Source organism: Artibeus jamaicensis, unplaced genomic scaffold, assembly GCF_021234435.1.
Source record: "Artibeus jamaicensis isolate MK-2021 breed Jamaican fruit bat unplaced genomic scaffold, CSHL_Jam_final contig_2259, whole genome shotgun sequence".
NCBI classification, from domain to species: Eukaryota; Metazoa; Chordata; class Mammalia; order Chiroptera; family Phyllostomidae; genus Artibeus; species Artibeus jamaicensis.
This window is the reverse complement of record NW_026521468.1, coordinates 5,081,839-5,100,459: the sequence shown is the minus strand read 5'-3', so window position 1 is coordinate 5,100,459 and position 18,621 is coordinate 5,081,839. Positions and strand designations below refer to the sequence as shown.

Here is an 18,621-nt window from a genome sequence, read left to right as displayed (position 1 = left end):
GTATCTGCTTACCAGCCCCAACTCCCTCCTTTTCTACATTAGGATGGAGGACACAGGACTTGGTAAAATGTGTCCAACCTTCTCCCTTCAGTTCACACTCTGGATGGTGGCCAAACAGGCCGAGGCAGGGAGCAGGGAGGCGGTGGGGTTCTTCAGGATCAGACTTTCCAAACTGAAAGAGACTTTAGCTTATACTGGCCGACTTCCTCCTTTTTAAAATCCCAGTGGTGGTGAACAACTTGCCCAAAGTCACACAGTAAATTATGGCAGAGGTCCCTATGATCCCAGCAATCACCCTTTTCTTTGCCTCTGCACTACCTTCTTTGGCCATAAGGGGGCACCCGTCACAGGGTCCTGAAGAAGCCGGGACATCCTGAAGGATGCTTATGTCAGCTGGACGTGTGGAGGAGGAAGGCTAGAGTTGGGTCATGAAAATAAAATTAATCTCCTGATAAGGTTTTCTTGTTGGAGCCTGGTTGAACCTGAATCAACAAACAAGGTCTTGGGTGTGAGCAAGACCTTGGGGGAGGAGGACTTATTCCAGGCCTGTTTTCCTGCTTCATTAGTTCACAGGTTTTATAGTCTGCTGCAGGAAACATTTTTTCTATGTAATTCAAACAAACTGTTTTTCTGTTCCCTCGGTTGGCACCCTGTTGGAACAAGCCTGTCCCGATGACAATAAGCAACCCCACCCCCCCACCCCCCCCCCCGCCATGACCTCAAGGAAGGGCACCAGCAGAGTGTGTGTGTGTATTGGGCGGAAGGGAGGTGGGAGGAGGTCTGACCTCTAGGCCAACAACACAGGCCACCAGGGAGCAGGGGTGGACTGGCAGCTGGCCCAGCCAGCTCCTTACCCCAGGGCAGACGCCTCTGACACAGCAGGGAGCAGGGAGTCGAAGGGCTTCTGTTACAAAAGCAGCTCTATTTTCAAAGAGGTCGTCGGGCCCTGCCTAGCGAGCCTCATCCTCCCTGGTGAGTCAAATGTCTGGTTTCCTCAACTCCAGCACTTATCTTCCCGCTAAAATACCAAGTGGGACAAAGGAGGAAGGGAGGCCCCAAGCAGGCTCTGCAGAATCTGCAGGGGGCCCCTCAGACTTCACTGACTCTGGGACCCAAGAGAGGTGCTCCCCTCTGATTCTCTGTGCAGATGCCAGGAAAGGTACTCCGCCCAACATCTAATCCGCCCAAACCCCGCAGCCAGGCTGAGTCCTCGGGTGGCCATCCCCTGCTGCAGGCCAAACTCATACTCTCACGGGGTCCTTCTTTCCCAGGTTCTGAGCAGCTGGGGGCCCAGCAACGTGCTGGGGGCAGCCCTGAGGGCAAAGGTGGAGTCACTGAGAGGGAGCAGGCTGGAGGGCTTAGGAGGACGGGCGGGCTCTTTGGAACTGTGTGAGATGTCAGAGAAGGACAAAGTGACAACATCAGAGGCGTCCAGCTGGACTGGGCAGCCTGCTGTGTTGAACTGTAGCAGCAGCAGTGGGGAGCCAGCTCAGCGGAGTCGGGTGTGACAGACTCATGCAGGGCTCAGAGCCACCTTCCTGGGCCTGAGTACCCTGGTGCCCAGAGGAAAGAGAAGGAGGAGGACCTGCTCCTTCATTCTGCTCATTGGAAGGAACCCTGAGTCCTCAGAGGCCAGCCTCCAAGGTCACAGCCCCTGGCTAAGTCCCAACAGGCAGCCTGGATGGTCTTTGGTTCGGGCAAGCCGGGCAGCACTTCACCTGGTGAAACAGCTGGACATCCTGTTCATGAGCTGAGGCGGCGGTCACCCACTGACCTCAGGGCTCAGACGCTGGTCACGTACATGGTTTCGGTCCACAGCCGCTTCTCAGAACTGTCTGTGCCCTCCCCGGGGAGGGCCGGCTCCAGGGCTGCCTCCCCCCTGGCCTGGGAGGCCTGCTTCTCCTTTTTCCGAAGGGCACAGAAGCTGCCACACATGAAGAGGGCCGCCGAGATGAGGAAGAAGCTTGACATGTAGAAAACGTAGCTGAAGTTGTTGTCTGTGCTGTCCAGGAGAAACCCTGAAGGACAGAGAGCAAGTCAGGCCACCACCCAGGGCTTCCAGCCACCGCCCACCAACTCTGTGCTCGGGAAGGGCGGGGACTTCGTTTGTATCACTGTTGTGGCCCCAGTACCAGGAATTGTGGCTGGCGCCTAGTAGGCACTCGATAAATACTTGTTCAATGAAAGGGGAAGAGGAAACACTAAACCTACTCTGGCCCAGGCCAGGAAGACTCCCCAGGCTAAAGAACACTTAAGGGCATGCCTTTCTGACCCTGGTGGCAGGAAGCTAAATAGACAAGGGCCAGCGGAGTCTGGGACATCTGCTTGGCCATGCCCAGCAACCCCCCCACCCCGCTGCCTCGGTTCTTCCTCCCAGGCAGTGCTGTCTACTTGCTGGCTTTGGGAAGTCCCTTGGGCCTTCCACCTGCACGCCCCAGAGAAGACGTCCATTGTCTCAGGGTAATGACCGCAGCCACGTGCTGTCTGTTGACTGCCCCCCAGCACCAAAGGCTTCACAGACCTTCCCTTTTGCTCTGAATGGCACACTCTCAGCCGCTCAGCAAGCCCTCTCTCGTGTGGGGCTCTGCTTCTGTACCTGTGCATTCCCTTCCCCCCACTGCACAGACCACCATTGGGACCACAAATATGTCCCTTTGCTCCCACCCGAAGGGAAGTCTGCACACCCAGTCACGTGCACCCAGTGACTGGCACAGGTCCCTATTGCAATGGTTGTAGCAGGTGCCCTTTTCTGCATTTTGCAGGTAAACGACTTGGCAGGTTCCCACAGGCAGGAAGTGGAAGAACCAGAATGTTAGTAGCAGCACATCTCTGCCCTGGGCCAGCTTCCCTGCTGAGCTCTTTACTGTGTAACCTGTGGCCCTCACAACCAGCCTACAGGGTGGACTCTATTGTCTCCCTCGCTTTGCTGATAAGAAAACAGAGGTACAGGGAGAAACACGACAGAGTCAGGTAAGTCTGATAAGCAAACCCCTATTTTTAAGTGTTTACACGCTGCGTGACAGCTAGGGAACAAGCTGGAACCAGTCCCTTGGGGCTCTTGGGAAAATAACTGATTCCAAGTCCCTGCCACTGGGATGCTGGACAGGGCACAAAGCTGTCCAGACCGTTCCCGTCAGCTCACTCCCTCACCCTCATCTCCCAGGCCACACCCTCGACCCCCAGCAGCCCGCCCTCCCTCTGACCTTCCCTGCCCGGGCCTCACCCGCCATGGGGGGGGAGACGAGGATGGAGATGCTCTCCAGGATGGTGCAGAGCCCCAGGGCCCTGGAGAACTGATCCATGGGGACAATGTCCATGAGGACCTGGAAGAAGAGGGCGCCAATCACGCTCATGGACACGCTGTACGCCAGGCAGTAGCCCACCAGCACTCGGAAGTCGGAGGATGCGATGCACACCAGGTTGGTGAGCCCGTTGAGCAGGATGGAGAGGCTGAACAGGTACTTGCGGTAGCCGGTGAAGCCCTGTCGCCCTGCCACCAGCCCAGCCATGGGCCGCAGGAAAATGTTGCTAAAACCGATAATGGAGATAAGCAGGGCCGCTTTGTGCTCGTCCACCCCATGCTGCATGGCGTAGGGCACCAGGAAGACATGTGGCAGTGAGAACCCGAGGATCATCCACGTGACACCCAGCGTGAACACTCGGTAGCCTGCATTGTGCCACAGGATGTCGAAGGCCAGGTAGCGTAGGGTGCGCCGGACACATGCTGCGGGGCAGCCAGGAGCGGGTCTCTTGGTAGTTGGAGAAGGGCCTTTTCTGGCTTCGGGAGCCGTGCTGGTGGCCACTGGCCTCAGGATGGCCCCGCAGACACAGCAATGAAGAAAAACCCCGCTGAAGATGAGGAAGGTGCCCCTCCAGCCCAGTTCCTCCAGGAGGTAGCGGGCGAGCAGCGGCCAGAGTGTGATGCCCAAGGAGACGCCCACTGAGGCCAGTGCGTTGGCCAGCACCCGCCGGTGGGTGAAATAGAAGCCCAGTACAGTGATGGTCGACTGGAAGCTGAAGCACAAGCCCAGGCCTGTGGTGGAAGAGTGGAGACCAGCTGGAGGGTGTTCTGAGGTGCAGTGGGGTCACGGGGTCCTGTCCCGTGGCTGCTCTCCTTCCCTCCTAGCCCAGACCCACCTACAGGTCCCCAGGGACTCAAGGTAGACTCAGCATGCCTTACCTCCTCCCTAGAAGCATCCCCAGCCCTCAGATCTGCCCTCCCAAAGGCTCCCAGGGACACACCTGTCCCCTTGGCAAAGCACCCAGCTGATCTTTAAAAACTGAAATCAGCCCTGGCTGGTGTGGCTCAGTGGACTGAGTGCTGGCCTGCAAACCAAGGGGTCACTGGTTCAATTCCCAGTCAGGGCACATACCTGGGTTGCGGGCTGGGTCCCCAGTCGGAAGTGCATGAGAGGCAAAATCACATTGATGTTTCTCTCCCTCTCTTTCTCCCTCCCTTCCCCTCTCTAAAAACAAAATAAATAAAATCCTAAAAAAAACCCCGACAACCCTGAAATCAAATTAAGTCTCTCCCCTGCTTAACACCTTCCAGAGACTTCCCATCACACGTAAGAAGAAAGTGTTTACTCTGTCCCAGACGACTCCACCTGGTCTGGCTCCTGGCCACTCTCTGCCAGTGACGATACAGCTACATCAGCTTCTTTCCTCCGGACACCAAGCTGCTCCCTACCTCGGGACATTTGTTCTTTGGGTTCCTCCTGCCAGGAACATACCCCTCTCCTGGCTTTTTTCTCCTAACTCAGCTCAGAGGCTACCTCCCCATCCAACTCTGTGCCTGCCCCAACACAGCTGGACATTCTAGGGAGAAAACGCACAGCTACCCGTGCCCCGGCCTCGGGCGGGCTCTGGTTGTCCTGGATGCCAACATGTGCCCCTCGTTGGTTTACTCCCCTTCCTGCTGGCTGACCCCCAGGCTTTCTGCCTCTTTGTCCTCCACACCTCACCCCTCCTCACTCCCAGCTGCCAGCCTGCCTTCCCGCCTGGCCCCTCCACCCTACTGGCCACCTCATTGCTCCTTAACACCTCAGGGCCTTTGTACGTGCTGTTCCCTCTGCCTGGAACGCTCTTCCCCATACAGCCCGGTGGCGCACTCCCTCCATTAGCTCTCCGCCCACACGGCGCCTTCTCTGGAAGGTCTTCGCTGCCAGCCTTGTTGAAAACAGCGCCCTCCCCACCACCCTGCCTGTTTCACACCAGCTCTGCTGGACACTCTCCCTTTTCACTCATTTCACCTCCACCCACCTTCGCCCTCGGCCACGACACTGTCGCATCAGCTGTCCTGTCTTCTCACGCACTTGTGATGATCAGACACAGTCCTTCTTGCGTATCTGTCCATCCCCCCTCTCTCTCACGGGCTCCCTCACGTTGCCCTACCTGCCCCCTGAGCCTGGCGCTCTTTAGTAGGCATCCAGCAATTCTGGTCACGGGATGACAATCACCTGTGAAGAATCCCGCGGAGACGTAGAGCTGGCTGAGGGTGTAGCTGAAGGAGCTGGCCACCATGCCCAGGCAGGCCAGCACGCCCCCAGCCATCGCTGTCACTCGGCAGCCAAAGCGTCCCACCAGGATGCTGCACAAGGGTCCTGTGGGGTGGAGGCAGGAGGAGCTGGGGTGAGGAGCCAGACGGCAGGTGGCAGCTGCCTGAGCAGGTCTGGGGGGAGGGGCAGAGTGAGGCTGGAAGGGGGGTTCCCGCTAGGACTGGCCAGGAGGCTTAAAGGACATCAGCCCTGGATCCTGGTGCCCACTCTGCCACAGACTGGCCATGTGGCCTGGGCAAGGCTCTCCCTCCCTCTGCCTCAGTTTCCCCCGCTACAGGATGAGGAGTCAGACTGGCCGATGGCTGACCAGATGTGAGGCGAGGGTGGCAGGAGGTGAGCAGGGAGAGCAGGACAGAGGAGGCAGGCACACCCGTGTGTGGGGAACCCTGCGCCCCATCGGCCCTCACTCAGTCTGACCCAGACAAGGGTCCCAGAGGCACAGGCCGAGGACTTCGCTGCACTGACCTGAGGCTGCTTCCCACCCGGTGAAACAGGACTGGCTCGTGACCTAGGTGACCGTTCCTCACTGGGGGAGTCTCTCAGAGGGCAGGGGTCCTGGGCATCTAAACCACGGTGAGCATCCCCAGGCCCTGCTCCTACCCCATCCTCAAGAAGACTGGCCACAGCCCTCCTTCCACCCTCCCACCTATGCAGGGGGGCGGGGGGGGGGCAGCTGGGGCCCCAGACCACTCTGCAGTCCCCGCAGCAGCCTCTGGAGAAAATTGGATGGGGTATCTCTCCCTCCCCCATCACCTCCAGCCACCACCTATCTTGCACCCAGATGTTTGGCTTCTGCGGGAAGAGGGGCCTGTTTTCCTCCACCCCACCCCCACCTTGAGCAGCTTTCTTCAGGCCCAGACTCAGAGGAGGAGAAAGGAGCCAGTCCTGGCCGGCTGCTCAGCACCTTGCAGGGCCCCACTCACTGAGTGCCCTGCCCCCACAAAATGGAGCTTCTAGGAGAGTGAGCGTGTACACAATGGGTGTGTGTGTGTGCATGAGCTTGGGGTGAAGGGGGGATTTGTGGGTGTGAGCTGGTGTGAATTGGGGAGTGAAGAGGAAGTGAGCAGCACATCCCAGAGATAATCAAGCAGAGGCTGCTGTAGAGGCGAGGCTTCGGAGTGGATATGACCACTGCCCCGCACGTTTCCCTGCCACCCTACTCTGACCTGACTTAGGAAAGGTGATGGTGGGGAAAACCCTGAGTCATGAGCTGGGGGTGGGGCTGGGACCTGTGCCAGCTTATTTGAGGGTGCTGGGGTGAGGCACGGGGCGTTTCTTTGGCAGGGGCGCTGCTTCTGCCCTGAAATCGATCTGCAACCTTGGGCAAGCCCTGTACCTTGTATTTGTTTGCTTTTCTCCTCTTTAAAATGTGTCGGTACCAGGGACACTTAGGATCAATGAGCCTTTCACATTTAAAATTTCTGTCATACTCGGAGTGAGCGTGGGCTAAAGGTGTGTGTGTGAGAGACAGACAGGCCAGACATACAGGGCTCCCAAGCCCACTGAGATGTTGGATACTGTTGGGGGGCAGTGAGTAAAGCTGGCTGGGGAGTCGGGGTCCCTACCGGATGCCCAGCTCCCAGAGCCTGGCCCACAGGCTGCGTGGAAGGAGCCCCCTGCCGTTCCCACTTCGGCACTAGCCTCGCAGGTGAAGCAGCTGCGCGGCCGGGGTCAGGCCTGGCTTTTCCCCTTGCCCTGAGCCCATGCCCTGAGTAGCAAGGTTCAGGAGTTGCTCCAGCAAAGGCAGCACCTATCACAGCTTGACCTCCCTTCCAGTTAGTTGGAGGGAAAGAACCGGAAGGACAAGCAAGTGCCAGGTGGAGGGAGTGGCAGGAGCTGAGCAGGGAGAGGAGGACAGAGGAGGCAGGCACATCCCTGTGTGGGGAACCCTGCGCCCCATCGGCCCTCACTCAGTTGGCCCGGCCCCCTAGAGGCCGCTGTCTGTGGGGTCTCCCTGGGGAGCAGCCAAAACTGAGCCCAAAACTGCGGCGGAGAACGCTCCTGGGTGGCTCCTGACCTTGCCCTAGGGCTGGGGTCAGGGTGAGGTGGTCACAGTCCCGGAGGAACCAACGAGGAAATGAGGGGGCTGCCTTCCCTCCAACTCCCCAGCCCTTGCAACTCCCCCTCTGCTTCCTGGTGCGAGACGGGGCTCTTGTCCTGTCCCCGTCTTGCTCCTGGTGTCCACAAAGAGCCAGCTTTCCCCTCTTGAAGCCTGTGAAGGTCTCCAGAATACGAGTCATTCACACCACTTAGGTCTCTGCCCTCAGCATTGCTGAGTGTGTGTGCCCTTCCCTACCATCCCGTGTGGGAGGTGGGCAGGGTGCTGGTCCCATAGGGCAGGGCGGAAACCAAGGTTCAGAGTGACCTCCCAGCCGCTCCCAGGATGCTCCTCCTCCAGGGGCCCCTCGGAGGACTGGCTAGTCACCCTAGGCACCTCCCTGCCTTCACCCCTCCACAGCCTGGCCTAGCCCCGCAGGATTCCAGCCAGGGGAGTGGGCCCCACTGAGCGGGTGAAATCTTAGAAATTCATCTGGAAAGGTGAAGCCTGTGGCCTCTGAGAGGGGGACCTAGGAGGCCAGGGAGGTCACAGTTCTTTCCCACCGCCCCCGGGGCCCCTCCTCAGGCTGCTTACCGCCGGCGTGAAGCATGGCTATCATAATGGAGGGGAACCAGGAGGTCTCGCTGTTGCTGGCCTGGAACTCATGCTGCAGCTCGGTGAAGAAGATGCCGAGGCAGGTGGGAAAGCCCAGGGTGAGGGCTTCGGTCACCACGGAGGCCAGCAGGACGACCCAGGCCCAGGAGCCCTCGGCAAGTTCCAGCGCCTGGGGCATCCTCTGCGGGAAATGCTGCCGCAGCCTCAACACCACAGCTACCAGGGCCTGGGCTGCCTGGGGAGGGGAAAGGATAAAGCTACCAGCCTTCCTCCCCTGGCTCACCTGCCACCTTTCCTGGGCGACTGAAACCGTCCCTTCCTCTTGCCTCAGCATCTGGTATCAGAGGAGCACCACCCCTGTGGGAGGCGGCCAAGGGCCCACAAGTTGGCCTTGGCGTCTCCTTTCACCCACTTCCCAGATCCAGCCTGGCAGCAGGGCAGGCAGGTGGTTGGAATTCTTTCTGGTCTAACATCACTCAGTGGTCAGCAGGGGCCGCTTCCTGGCCCAGCCTTGGGCCCCCACACACAGCAAGCACTCAGTCACTGGTTGGAGAATGGAGCAGGTCTCTAGGGCCAGTGTGGTCCCACAGACCCCACAGACAGACAGACAGCCACACACACGTGCACTGAGAGCCAGGCTTCCTGCACACAAACACAGACTGTGGCAATGCCATGTCAACAGTAAAGTTCACTGTCACCGCTCTTGGGAAGGCCAGGGGAGGGAGCTGGTGCTGGGTGCAGCCAAGGAGTGAGTGCACACGGAGCAGCTGGACAAGGGCACCGGACAAGCAGTGTCCTGGGAGAGGGCAGGGCCCCACCGGGAAGCGCTCCGACGGCACCCTGCTGCACTCCTTGCACAAAGAGCCACGCGTGGTCCGGAGTCCAGTTCCACGGGCATGCGGAAGAGGGAGCAAGCCCCGGCAAGGGCTTCTCTAAGTGCCCCTCACACACGTAACACGGACTTGCAGATGCGCACACAGTCACAGATGGACACAGTTCAAGGCACAGGTTCACACACATGCACGAGTGTAGACACCCGCTTACACAGACACACACAGGGAAGCCCAAAGGCACACAGACACGCACCCTCTCACACCTGTAGCTCAGCACCTAGTTCCTTGCCACCACCAGGACGGTCCCTCTCACCCCAGAAGCCACCATAACCAGACCTAGAAGCCCCAGACCCCGTCCCCAGAGGCAGAGCCCTGCCCCAGCCCCCTGCTCCATCCTGGCTCTCCCCAGTGCCCTCTGACCTCACCCACACACAGGGCTCCAGGGCCAGCAGGCGACGGGAGCGATTTCTGCTGCCGTCAAGCCAAGGGGCCCATGAGCAACTGTCCCACGGCCTCCCTCCTTTCAGCCCCGGGTCTGGGGAAAATCCACAGAGACCCAGGACACTCTTGGAAACATGAAACCCCCTCTGCCTGCCAAGCCCCGGGGCCCACACCTTTCCCCAGGCCCAGCAGCTGTAAAATGGTGCCTTAGCTGGATCCACCCTGAAATGAGTCCTTCCCTTGCTCCAGTTCCTCCTCAGAGTACAGCTCTGCCAAAGGGAATGTCCGGTTCATCCCAGTCTTCAGGCTGCGTGTGTGTGTGTGTGAGCGAGTGTGTGTGTGGCCTTGTGTGGGCCAGGAGCACTTCCTGGCCTCCTGACTCCTGCCCATGACACTGGCCCCAGAGATGCCCTCAGCTCCGACCCTCCCCGCCTGGCTTCAGGCTGGGGCAACCTCAGACGCCGCTCTTCTAGCAAACTGACTTTCGTCCCTTCCATCATTTCTGTTCCCTCAGCAAATGGAAAGGCCACCAGTGCCACCTGATCCTCTCCACGGTGACCTAAATGTCAGTCTCCACACCCTCCTCCATAGCTTGCCCCGCCTCCCTGACACGTGCTGGCCCATCACCCTTCCGGAACCTGCCACTCTCCAGTCTTCCTCCCAGAAGGGCCACCACCCTTCCTCTGCAGCCCTCACCTCCCCCTGCACGCCCCTCCCTGCTGCTCCGCATCCCGAGCTCCATCTCCCTTCCGAGCAGCAGCACACTGTCGCAGAGCAAGAGGCGGCAGGGAAGAGAGGAGACTGGAGAAGAAACAAGTGGGGGTCTTGGTGGCTGGACCCCCCTCCCTCTTGTGCCCTGCTCAGCAGCCACTTCTCTGGGCAGGACCTTTGGGGACTTCGGTCCAGGATTCTGACTTTCACTGCACCCCCCTTCCCTCCAGAAACGTTCACAGCTCCTCTTCCCTGGGGCCTCCCGGGACAGTCAGCATCTAGGAACCGCTGAGCACCTTTGTCCTGCCTTTGCTTGTGGCCTCCCAGGTTTGGAGACCCCTGGGGACCCTCTGGGAGCTCCCAGACGGACCCAGCTTCAGGCTGGGGAAGGAGACGCCCCCCCCACACCCCCAGCAACTCCCAGGCCACACATATAGCTTTTAAGTCCAGCCCCTCCCCCAGCAGGCTGCCCCCCCCCCCCAGCTTGGCTACAGTGGTGGCTCTTCCAAAATCCTTAGCCTCAGAGGAGTCTGACTGGTCCTTCAAGATTCAGCCCTGAGGGCACTTCTATGAAGCTACTCTGACCACCCCCCACCAGCTGGGTAGACCCCCTTCATGTTTTCTCTCCTTAGTAGTGAGTGGTTGTCAGCCCCAGCTGGTGTGGCTCGGTGGATTGAGTGTTGGCCTGCAGACCAAAGGGCTGCTGGTTCGGTTCCCAGTCTGGGCACGTGCCCAGGTTGCAGGCTGGGGACACACGAGAGGGCAACCACATGTTGATGTTTCTCTCCCTGTCTTTCCCCCTCACTCTAAAAATGAATAAATAAAATCCTGGTTTTCAAACCACATTGGAGTGGTTCAATCCTTTGTTTACCGTGTCCCCCTCGCCTGCACCCCCACCCCCAGCTTTTCCACTATGAACATTTGTTTACCAGCTCCCGCCCAGCTGCTGACACAGCACAGAAGTAATACTGAGGTGACTCACCTGTGTTCCCTGGGGCAGAGAGGGAGGGTGACCTGGCTTTCTGGCAGGCAGGCTCATTCCAGAAGAGTCCAGCAGGGTAGGGATGAGATGGGGCCAGGCACTTTGGCTTCCCCTCTGCCCCAGCAGGGAGGTGATCTCGCCTTTACATATGGGACCATAAGTCACCATCGCCGCCTGCTGCGTGGTTGGGACAAGGAGGGAGATGTGGCTGGAGACACCTTGCTCTCACTTCCTGGGGCGGGAGGTGAGCCGCTTTCCCCCCACCTCAGCCCTCAGCGACACCCCCGATGCCCCCACCCAGCGGAGACCAGCTTCATACCCAGGTGACAATGCCAACAGGACATTTCTTGTCCTCCCATCACCACACAGCCTCTGGTCTGTTTTCAGGCCTCCGTCAGAGGGCAGGCGCCTTGCTAGGCCCTCGGAACCCTTCCCCGCCCATCTGAGTTTGCAAGGCCGTCGGAAGGATGAGTGGATGCTCTCAGGCAGGCGCTTGGGGTTCCCGGGCTGCTGTGCAGAGTGCAGAGGTCACTTTCTCTTTCTTCCGTTCGCCCGCTCTCTTCCCACCGTCGGGAGAAAAAGGGCAGTTACGGCCCCAGAGCGGCAAAAGGATGGGTAGCCCCCCCCCCCCCAGCTCCTGGAGACCCCTTCCGTCACCAGACCACAGGCGTGTCAGGCGGGAATCCACGCCTGGAGCCTAGGACACAGGATGGGAGGCGGTAGGCTCCCCGCTGGGCCCGCAGAGCTGCAAGAGCAGCTTGAACGTGGGGCTACCAGCCCCCCAACCCCTGCACCCGGCAAGGGCCCCGGAAAGAAGGAGGCAACTCCAGAGGTCGGCGAGCTTGGAAAAACCTCCCCGTCCCTTCTGGGTCCCCAGAAGGTGCCCCACCTTTCCCACAGGGGCCGGCTGGCCACAGCCGGGGAGGGGGATGGGATGGGCAACAGGAACCCGTGACCTCGCGTCACCCGGGCCGCGTCCCTGCCCTCGGGGTCTAGTTTCCACTGGGCCACTGGGCTTCCTCCGCTGGACCGCGCCGCGCCGGGTGGGGCTTCGCGCCCGCGCGCCCCTTTCAGGCCGGGCCTCGGGGCTGCCCGTCCCCTCGCTGCCCGGGCCGCGGGGGGCAAGGAGTCGCTTTGGAGGGACCCCCCTCTGGGGGGAGTCCCCAGCCGCCCAGGACTGTGGGAGCCCGGGACCCGGGACAAGAAGGCTTTTCCGGATCCTCACCCTCGACAGGCGGGCAGGGGCCCGGGGGGCCGGAGGGCGGCGGCTGTGCGCCGCGCGGACGGGGACCCCGGCGGGGGACGCCTTGGGGGCCGTGGGGGGCCCCGGGAGCCCGCTTACCGGCTCGCACGCCGAGCGCAGCTTCCCGTGGCCCGGCCCTCCCGCGGGGACCCGCCAGGCGCCGCGGCCGGGGGGAGGCGGGCCGCGAGGCGCCGGTGGGTGGGACCGCCTGCAGCCTCCGGGAGCAGGGGCGGGACGCGGCCCCGAGGGGGGGGGCGTGGCGTGGCGGCCGCCACCCCCGCCCCCAGCGGGTCCCCTGCCCTGCGGGTCCAGCAGCCGGGGCCTGACCCGGCTCGGCCGGTTCCTTTGCGTGTGGTTAGCACGTAGTTTGCGTGGGCCGTGGGCTCGCTGTCCAGGCCCCCGATTTTACAGTCCGGGTTCCAGGACCGCAGGGGTCGGAGGGAGAGAGCGGGTGATGAAGCCGATTAACAGGCTCCATCTGCCAGCAGGAGGGCGGTGGGTTCCTTCTTCGGGGGCTCGAGTTGCCCAGGGGTCCTTCCAGTGAAAGCCTAGAGCTTGGAGGGCCACACCCAGGGGAGCCCAGGCGGGCAGCTGAGGGGGGCAGGAAAGAGAGCCAAGCCCCTCGGGCCTGGGGGCCGCTCAGAAGACGCCCACCGTGTCCGAATGCGCCTTCAGAACCACAAGGCCCTCCATCTTCTCCCCGAGCTGGCCGGCCCTCGGTACGCACTACTCAAAATGTACGCAATTAAGACAAAGCTACAGTAACTAAGGGCGGCGGCACTGGCCTACGGGTAGACGTGTGGGTCAGTGGGACAGAACCGAGAATAGACTTGCATTTACCGTAAACTGGTTTTCCACGGGAGTGCTCAGACAGTCCCACGTGGGGAGAGTGGGCTCTTCACCGACCCATGCGGCAACGACTGGACGCCCACAGGCGAAAGAATGAGGCTGGATTTCTCCCTCGCTCCACGGGAAGGAAAAAAAAAAGACCTTAGAAGGAAACGTGAGGATTAAAACTCTTAGGAGAAAACATAGGAGTAAATCGTCGTGGTCTTGGACTAGGCAATGGATTCTTCAACACGACACCAAAGCACAAGGGACAATGGAAAAACCACACGTACTGTGGACATTGACCAAGTGGAAAACTTGTGTGCAGGAAGGACACCACCATGAAGGGCGAAGGTGACTCTCACAGTGGGCCACGATGTCTGCAAGCCGTGCACCGGAGAGGGGACTTGCGTTGAGAACCGTTACAACTCAGTGATGAAAACACAGCCTCATTGAAAGTGGGCAAAGGACCTGAGTGGGTAGTTCCCGGAGGAAGATACACAGCTGGCCAACAAGCACACGAAAAAAGATGCTCCGAGCGTTTATTCAGCAGGGAAATGCAGATCAGCCCACAAGGAGACACCGTGGGCCAGCCGCCAGGATGGCTTAACCTCTGCGCATCTCATACGGGAGATACTTGTGTCAGGTGCTACGGCATGCCTTACACGTCACAAGTCACCCATCTGCCCTATGGCTCATTTTTTCACCAGCTGTCTCCGTGCTGGTATTGGCTCTGAGGTGGGTGGATGTTCAGTGTTAACTTGAAGATCTCTGGGTGTGAACCTTGGGCGGAGGGGATGGGATCTATTAAGATTTATTTGATGATCCCAGGGGACTCAATGGTAATGGAAAAAGTATAATAAAGATTATGTATATATATATATATATATATGTGTATAAAGATTTATCTTATGATCCTATGGAGATGAGCCCTGTGTGGGTGACAGAGAGGATACAGTTGGGGGTCCGCGTCACTCAGCCCTCCTTACCTCAGCCTGGCCGGTGCTGTGAGCGGCAGAACCCACCCCAGGTACTGAGAACAGGCCGGACGCAGCCTCCCGCCCCCTCCCGCCCCTCCCTGGGTACTCTGGCAGGACCCAGGGACTTCCTGGAGGATCTTACCCTCTCTGAAAATATCAAACAGGGAGGTTTCCCAGGGACACCTCTGTCCTCTGGGGAGCCCCACTTTAATCTTCAACCTATGCTTCATCGAAATATTGATAGATTTGTGGGGATACCCCCCACCACCCTGGACTCTGGGTGCTTCTCCGGTGTGAGGTTCCCAGAAGGTTGGGCCACGGTCACTGTGGTCACTGTGGCTTCGGCACTCTGAGCCAGGGCCTTGGGCGCCCACAGGCAGTCCCCAACCTTCCCCGGCCTCCCTCTGTGAATCTGTCTCCAGAGAGCAGGTCTCGGGCACAGAGGCTAGTCACCAGTTTTTTAAAAATATTTTATTTATTTATTTTTCGAGAGAGGGGAAGGGAAGGAGAAAGAGTGGGAGAGAAATATTAGTGTGTGGTTGCCTCTCATGCGTCCCCTTCCGGGAACTTGCCTGCAACCCAGGCATGTGCCCTGACTGGGAATCGAACTGCGATACTCTGGTTCACAGAGCCTCGCTCAATTCACTGAGCTACGCCAGCCAGGGCGCCAGACCCAGTTTTGTTAGGGCCTCTGACAGTTGTCGGTGAGGGGTGAGTGACCAGGGACCCAGACTGGAAGGGGTCATCGTACTGTAGACAAGGGAACTGAGGCACTTACTCAAAGTCATAAATCTTTAGAAAGTAACAGTAACTCATTGGTACTTAAAGGCACGATTGCCGTACACCAGCAATAACCACCCCCATCACATCCTGGGTGACGTGGAGCCCCCTGAGAGCTTTGCGTGTGTGTGGCTGTGCTTTCCTGGAACACTCTGTCCTGCTGGTCCTCGTTTACCTGGTTGGCCTGCAGGTGTCAGCCTGTAAGCCCCTTCCTCCAGGAAGGCCTCCCAGACCTCCTGCTGAGCGTTCCGTGCCTCCCCCACTAAAGCTCCCTAGGACTTGCCCTGCTGACCGGTGCTTCCCCAGCACTGAGCACAGTGCGCAGCACAGGACAATAATCACTCTAATGACGAGGGGGCCACGCACACAGCAGGGTGCTCAGTGCTGCCTGGGTACTGACTCGTTGGCTGAAAGAAGGAATTGAGTGTCACTTCCCCAAGTCACTCCCCCATTCCTGGGTCTTGACACTTCAATCTTTGAGACCAGGGTCCTTAAAAAATATTTAATGACTTGGAAGCTCTGGGATGGGCTCCCGGTCCCTTGACCTCTCCCTAGCTCTTGGCCTCTGCTGGGCCCCTCTGGTATGCCTGGTGTAGCCAAGGTGCCCTCTGCTGTAGGAATGGGGACAAGGTCTGTGCCAGCTCTGGATGCTGCAGGTGGCCGGGCAGCTCCATGCCTGCACCTGCCTATTCAACAGCCCCTTCTCTGCCAGCTCCAGGACAGCTCCTGAGTCCTTTCTCCACGTTACCCCTTCTGCCTGTCTGCACAGCGCAGGGAGAAGCTTGTCAGCGGGCCCCCGAGGGCTAGGCTGTGCCGCCCAGCTGGCTATTTCCCCCAAGACCCCCTGAAGTCAGATCCGATAAGCACAGTCTGTCCCAGGGCTGGCCACAGAGGCTGGCTGTGATGTTGGGGGACGCACTCGCCCACCCCACTCTACTCCAGATCCACCCCCTGGGGGGAGGGACTGAGATGTCCTGATCTCTCCCACTCAGAGGCAGCAGAATGCTCACCGCCGAGGCCAGGCTGGGACACAGGACAGGGGAAACTGCAGGGCGGCCTCATACCTCCTGACCTGGGACTGTCCCTGTGCAGAGCCCTGCCCCATGTCAGCTGTGTGGGGAGGGGCGGTGGTCCTAAATCAGGCAAGCAGGGCCACCTGGAAACCGCAAGCCTGGGCACAGCCCAGGCTCCGAAGGCCCCGGCCAAGGGAGAGGATGTCGGAGTGGTGCTCTTGGGCTCAGGGGCCACCCCCGGACCTGAGCCCCCATCTCTTCCCTGCCTCCTCCTTCCCCCTCTCTTACCCAGACTCTCCAGCCCACAGCCTCTCTCTGAAGTTCCGCCCTCTGCCGGCCATCTGAAGACCTTCTCACAGTCACTCCGACTCAGACTGTCCCCACGCCACCTTCCTCTGCAGCCCAGGCCCCGTCTCCACTCTCTGACCCGGTCAGAGGCCTCATCTCCCAGTCAGTTCTCCCCTCTGCAGCCTCGCTCAAGTCTTATCTCTTCCTGACCCTGGGCCACTTCGGGCCCCCACTGCCTGGATGCTGAGCCTCGATAGGGTCTCCCACCTCGGCCTCCCTCTCTGGACTCATCTTCCAAAAGCATCTGTCTTCAGGAGCCGCCCCAGCAAGCCTCCCTTGGCCCACACCTTGGCGGGTGGACTCCGGTCCGCACGCCCGGTGCCCAGCTCTCTCAGCCCGTGAGCCCAACAGCTCTCCCTCCCGTCAGACTCATCCCCCCCCCAGCACTGCCTTGACTCCCACCTGGTGCCCTCCTGCCCTCGCCTGGCCACCAGCACCCTCGCTCTCGCTCAGCCTGACCCCGGCTGCCCAAAGCCCTCCAGATTGTCCTCAAACCAACCGGACCACGCTGCTCTGCTGAGGGCCTCGCTCCGAGGTGGGCAGAGCACTCCAGAATCCAGTTCACATTCCTCCCCCGCCCTCACTGCCTTCCTCCTGGTCTCTGCCCTTCCTCTGCTCAGCCCTGACCCAAGTTTGGTCACCTCTGCTCCCACTCAGGTGCGCCCGCTGCCCTGCATAATCCCCACTGTTTGCAAGGACAAAGGCCAAGTGCCACCTCCTCTGGGGAGCTCTTCCTGGCAACCCCTGATGTCCCAGCTTCCTGAGAGCCAGGACCACTCAGGGGACCATCTGCTCTGGGATCTCTCCAGGGCCTGGGGGGACCGTACACCGGGGGCTGAAGACAACAGCTACTCATTCTGCCCCGATTCTGGAGGCCTGACGTCCCAGGTGTTGGCAGGGCAGGCTCCCTCTGGAGACTCTGACAGAGAATCCGTGCCTGCCCCCCAGCTTCTGGTGACGACACGCCATCCTGGGCCTTGGTTCTTAGGCACATCATTCTAATCTCTGCTGTGTCCTCTCTGTGTCTGTGTGTCTTCGTGTCTCTGTCGTCGTATAAGGACTCGGGTCACTGGATTAGGGTCCACCCTACTCCAATGGCACATCTTACTCACATCTGCAAAGGCCCTGCTTCCAAGTGAGGTCACATTCTGAGGTTCCAGGTGGACATGAATTTGAGGAGGACACTATATATTAGCTTGCAAGCTGTACAAAAAGAGGTACTAGACCACAGTTCGCCGACTCCCGATTTAAACGGTTCTGTGATCGGTCTTTCTGTCCTGCGGTCGCTAGATCGTACGCTCCGTGAGGGCAGGGGCTGCGTTGGCCTCAGCCCCCTATGATGTCCCTCCTGCCTAATATTCGGGAAGAATATTCCTCCCCCTTTCCTTCCGCCCCCACCCCAGCTCAATGAATATTTGTCGAATAAATAAAAATAGCCAGGTACCTAGGTCAATTCACTAAGGAGGTGGATACTATTACTACTTTACTTTTTTCCAGATGAGCAATCTAAGGCACAGAGAGGTTAAGTAAGTTGTTCAAGGTCACGGATTTGTAAGGGGCAGAGCCAGGCTTTGAGCCCAGGCAGTTGGCTTTGGAGTCTGTGTGCTTAACCACACCGTACTGTTTGTTGAGGGCTGTCGTGAGGCAGAGTCAGTAGGAGGTGGCCCGACTCCCTGTCCCCAGCCCAGCTAGGCCGCACCCTCCCATCCCTCGGGGCCACCTTCCACGTGCCAAGTCAGCCTCCCTTCTTCAGGAGCACCTGCGCAGGACGGCTTCTCGGTCACCTCTTCCCTGAAGAGGCTTTATCAGCGCGTAGCTAGGAGTGAGGGTCTGCCCCTGGCCAAGCCACTCTCTTGCTTCCCACCCTGTGCCTGGCCCGCAGAAGCCACCTTGGGACATTTGTGGAACATCGGAGCAACCTGGGCAGAGCCCTAACCACCTGTGTCTCCAGTGTGTGTGCAACACGAAAGTCCCGGAACACGTGTCCTCCAGGCAGGGAAACCTGGCCGTAAGCGAGGAGGCTTCAGCTTCCAACAGTGCTTGGCAAGGAACTCAAGCCTTTAAATGGGTGCTCTTGGGTTTTTGTCCCTTTGTGATTTACTTTGGCAACGGTGAGTGGCCAAACAACCGTCATTCACTACTGACGTGAAGTGGGGCTGTGCGTGCACACTGGTAACAACAGGGACGTTTGGGTGTGACCGCTCTGAGCACTGCAGGACATTTGGTGTCCCTGACACCTCCCCCTAGTCCG

The 18,621-nt window shown here is 59.6% G+C and overlaps 1 protein-coding gene across 3 annotated transcripts; it reads right to left on the bottom strand.

Moving 5' to 3' along the window:
- Positions 1 to 695: 695 nt before the first annotated feature.
- Positions 696 to 12,514, bottom strand: SLC16A5 (solute carrier family 16 member 5). Of its 3 annotated transcripts, XM_053661383.1 has the most exons (7): positions 11,498 to 12,514; positions 11,179 to 11,352; positions 8,191 to 8,446; positions 5,460 to 5,603; positions 4,374 to 4,466; positions 3,224 to 4,033; positions 696 to 2,018 (listed from the first exon to the last, which is right to left on the bottom strand). In XM_053661383.1, exons 2-7 carry the CDS (start codon positions 11,344 to 11,346, stop codon positions 1,783 to 1,785), a joined length of 1,707 nt encoding a protein of 568 aa, XP_053517358.1. In that variant the 5' UTR covers positions 11,347 to 11,352; positions 11,498 to 12,514; the 3' UTR covers positions 696 to 1,782. The 3 variants fall into 3 exon arrangements, with proteins under 3 accessions (XP_053517358.1, XP_053517360.1, XP_053517359.1); XM_053661385.1 differs by lacking the exons at positions 11,179 to 11,352; positions 11,498 to 12,514 and adding an exon at positions 9,659 to 10,067; XM_053661384.1 differs by lacking the exon at positions 4,374 to 4,466 and having other exon boundaries at positions 702 to 2,018; positions 11,179 to 11,355.
- Positions 12,515 to 18,621: the final 6,107 nt, after the last annotated feature.

What these genes read in the sequence shown, in the direction of transcription:
- SLC16A5 (XM_053661383.1), bottom strand. Translation starts at nt 11,346, where the DNA reads ATGGTGACTTATGGTCCCATATGTAAAGGCGAGATCACCTCCCTGCTG. An exon ending in CTCTGCCCCAGGGAACACAG is followed by an intron (nt 8,447 to 11,178) that starts GTGAGTCACCTC and finishes TCCCCTCCCCAG; the next exon opens with GCAGCCCAGGCCCTGGTAGC. An exon ending in CGTCTCCCCCCCCATGGCGG is followed by an intron (nt 2,019 to 3,223) that starts GTGAGGCCCGGG and finishes TCTGTCCTTCAG; the next exon opens with GGTTTCTCCTGGACAGCACA.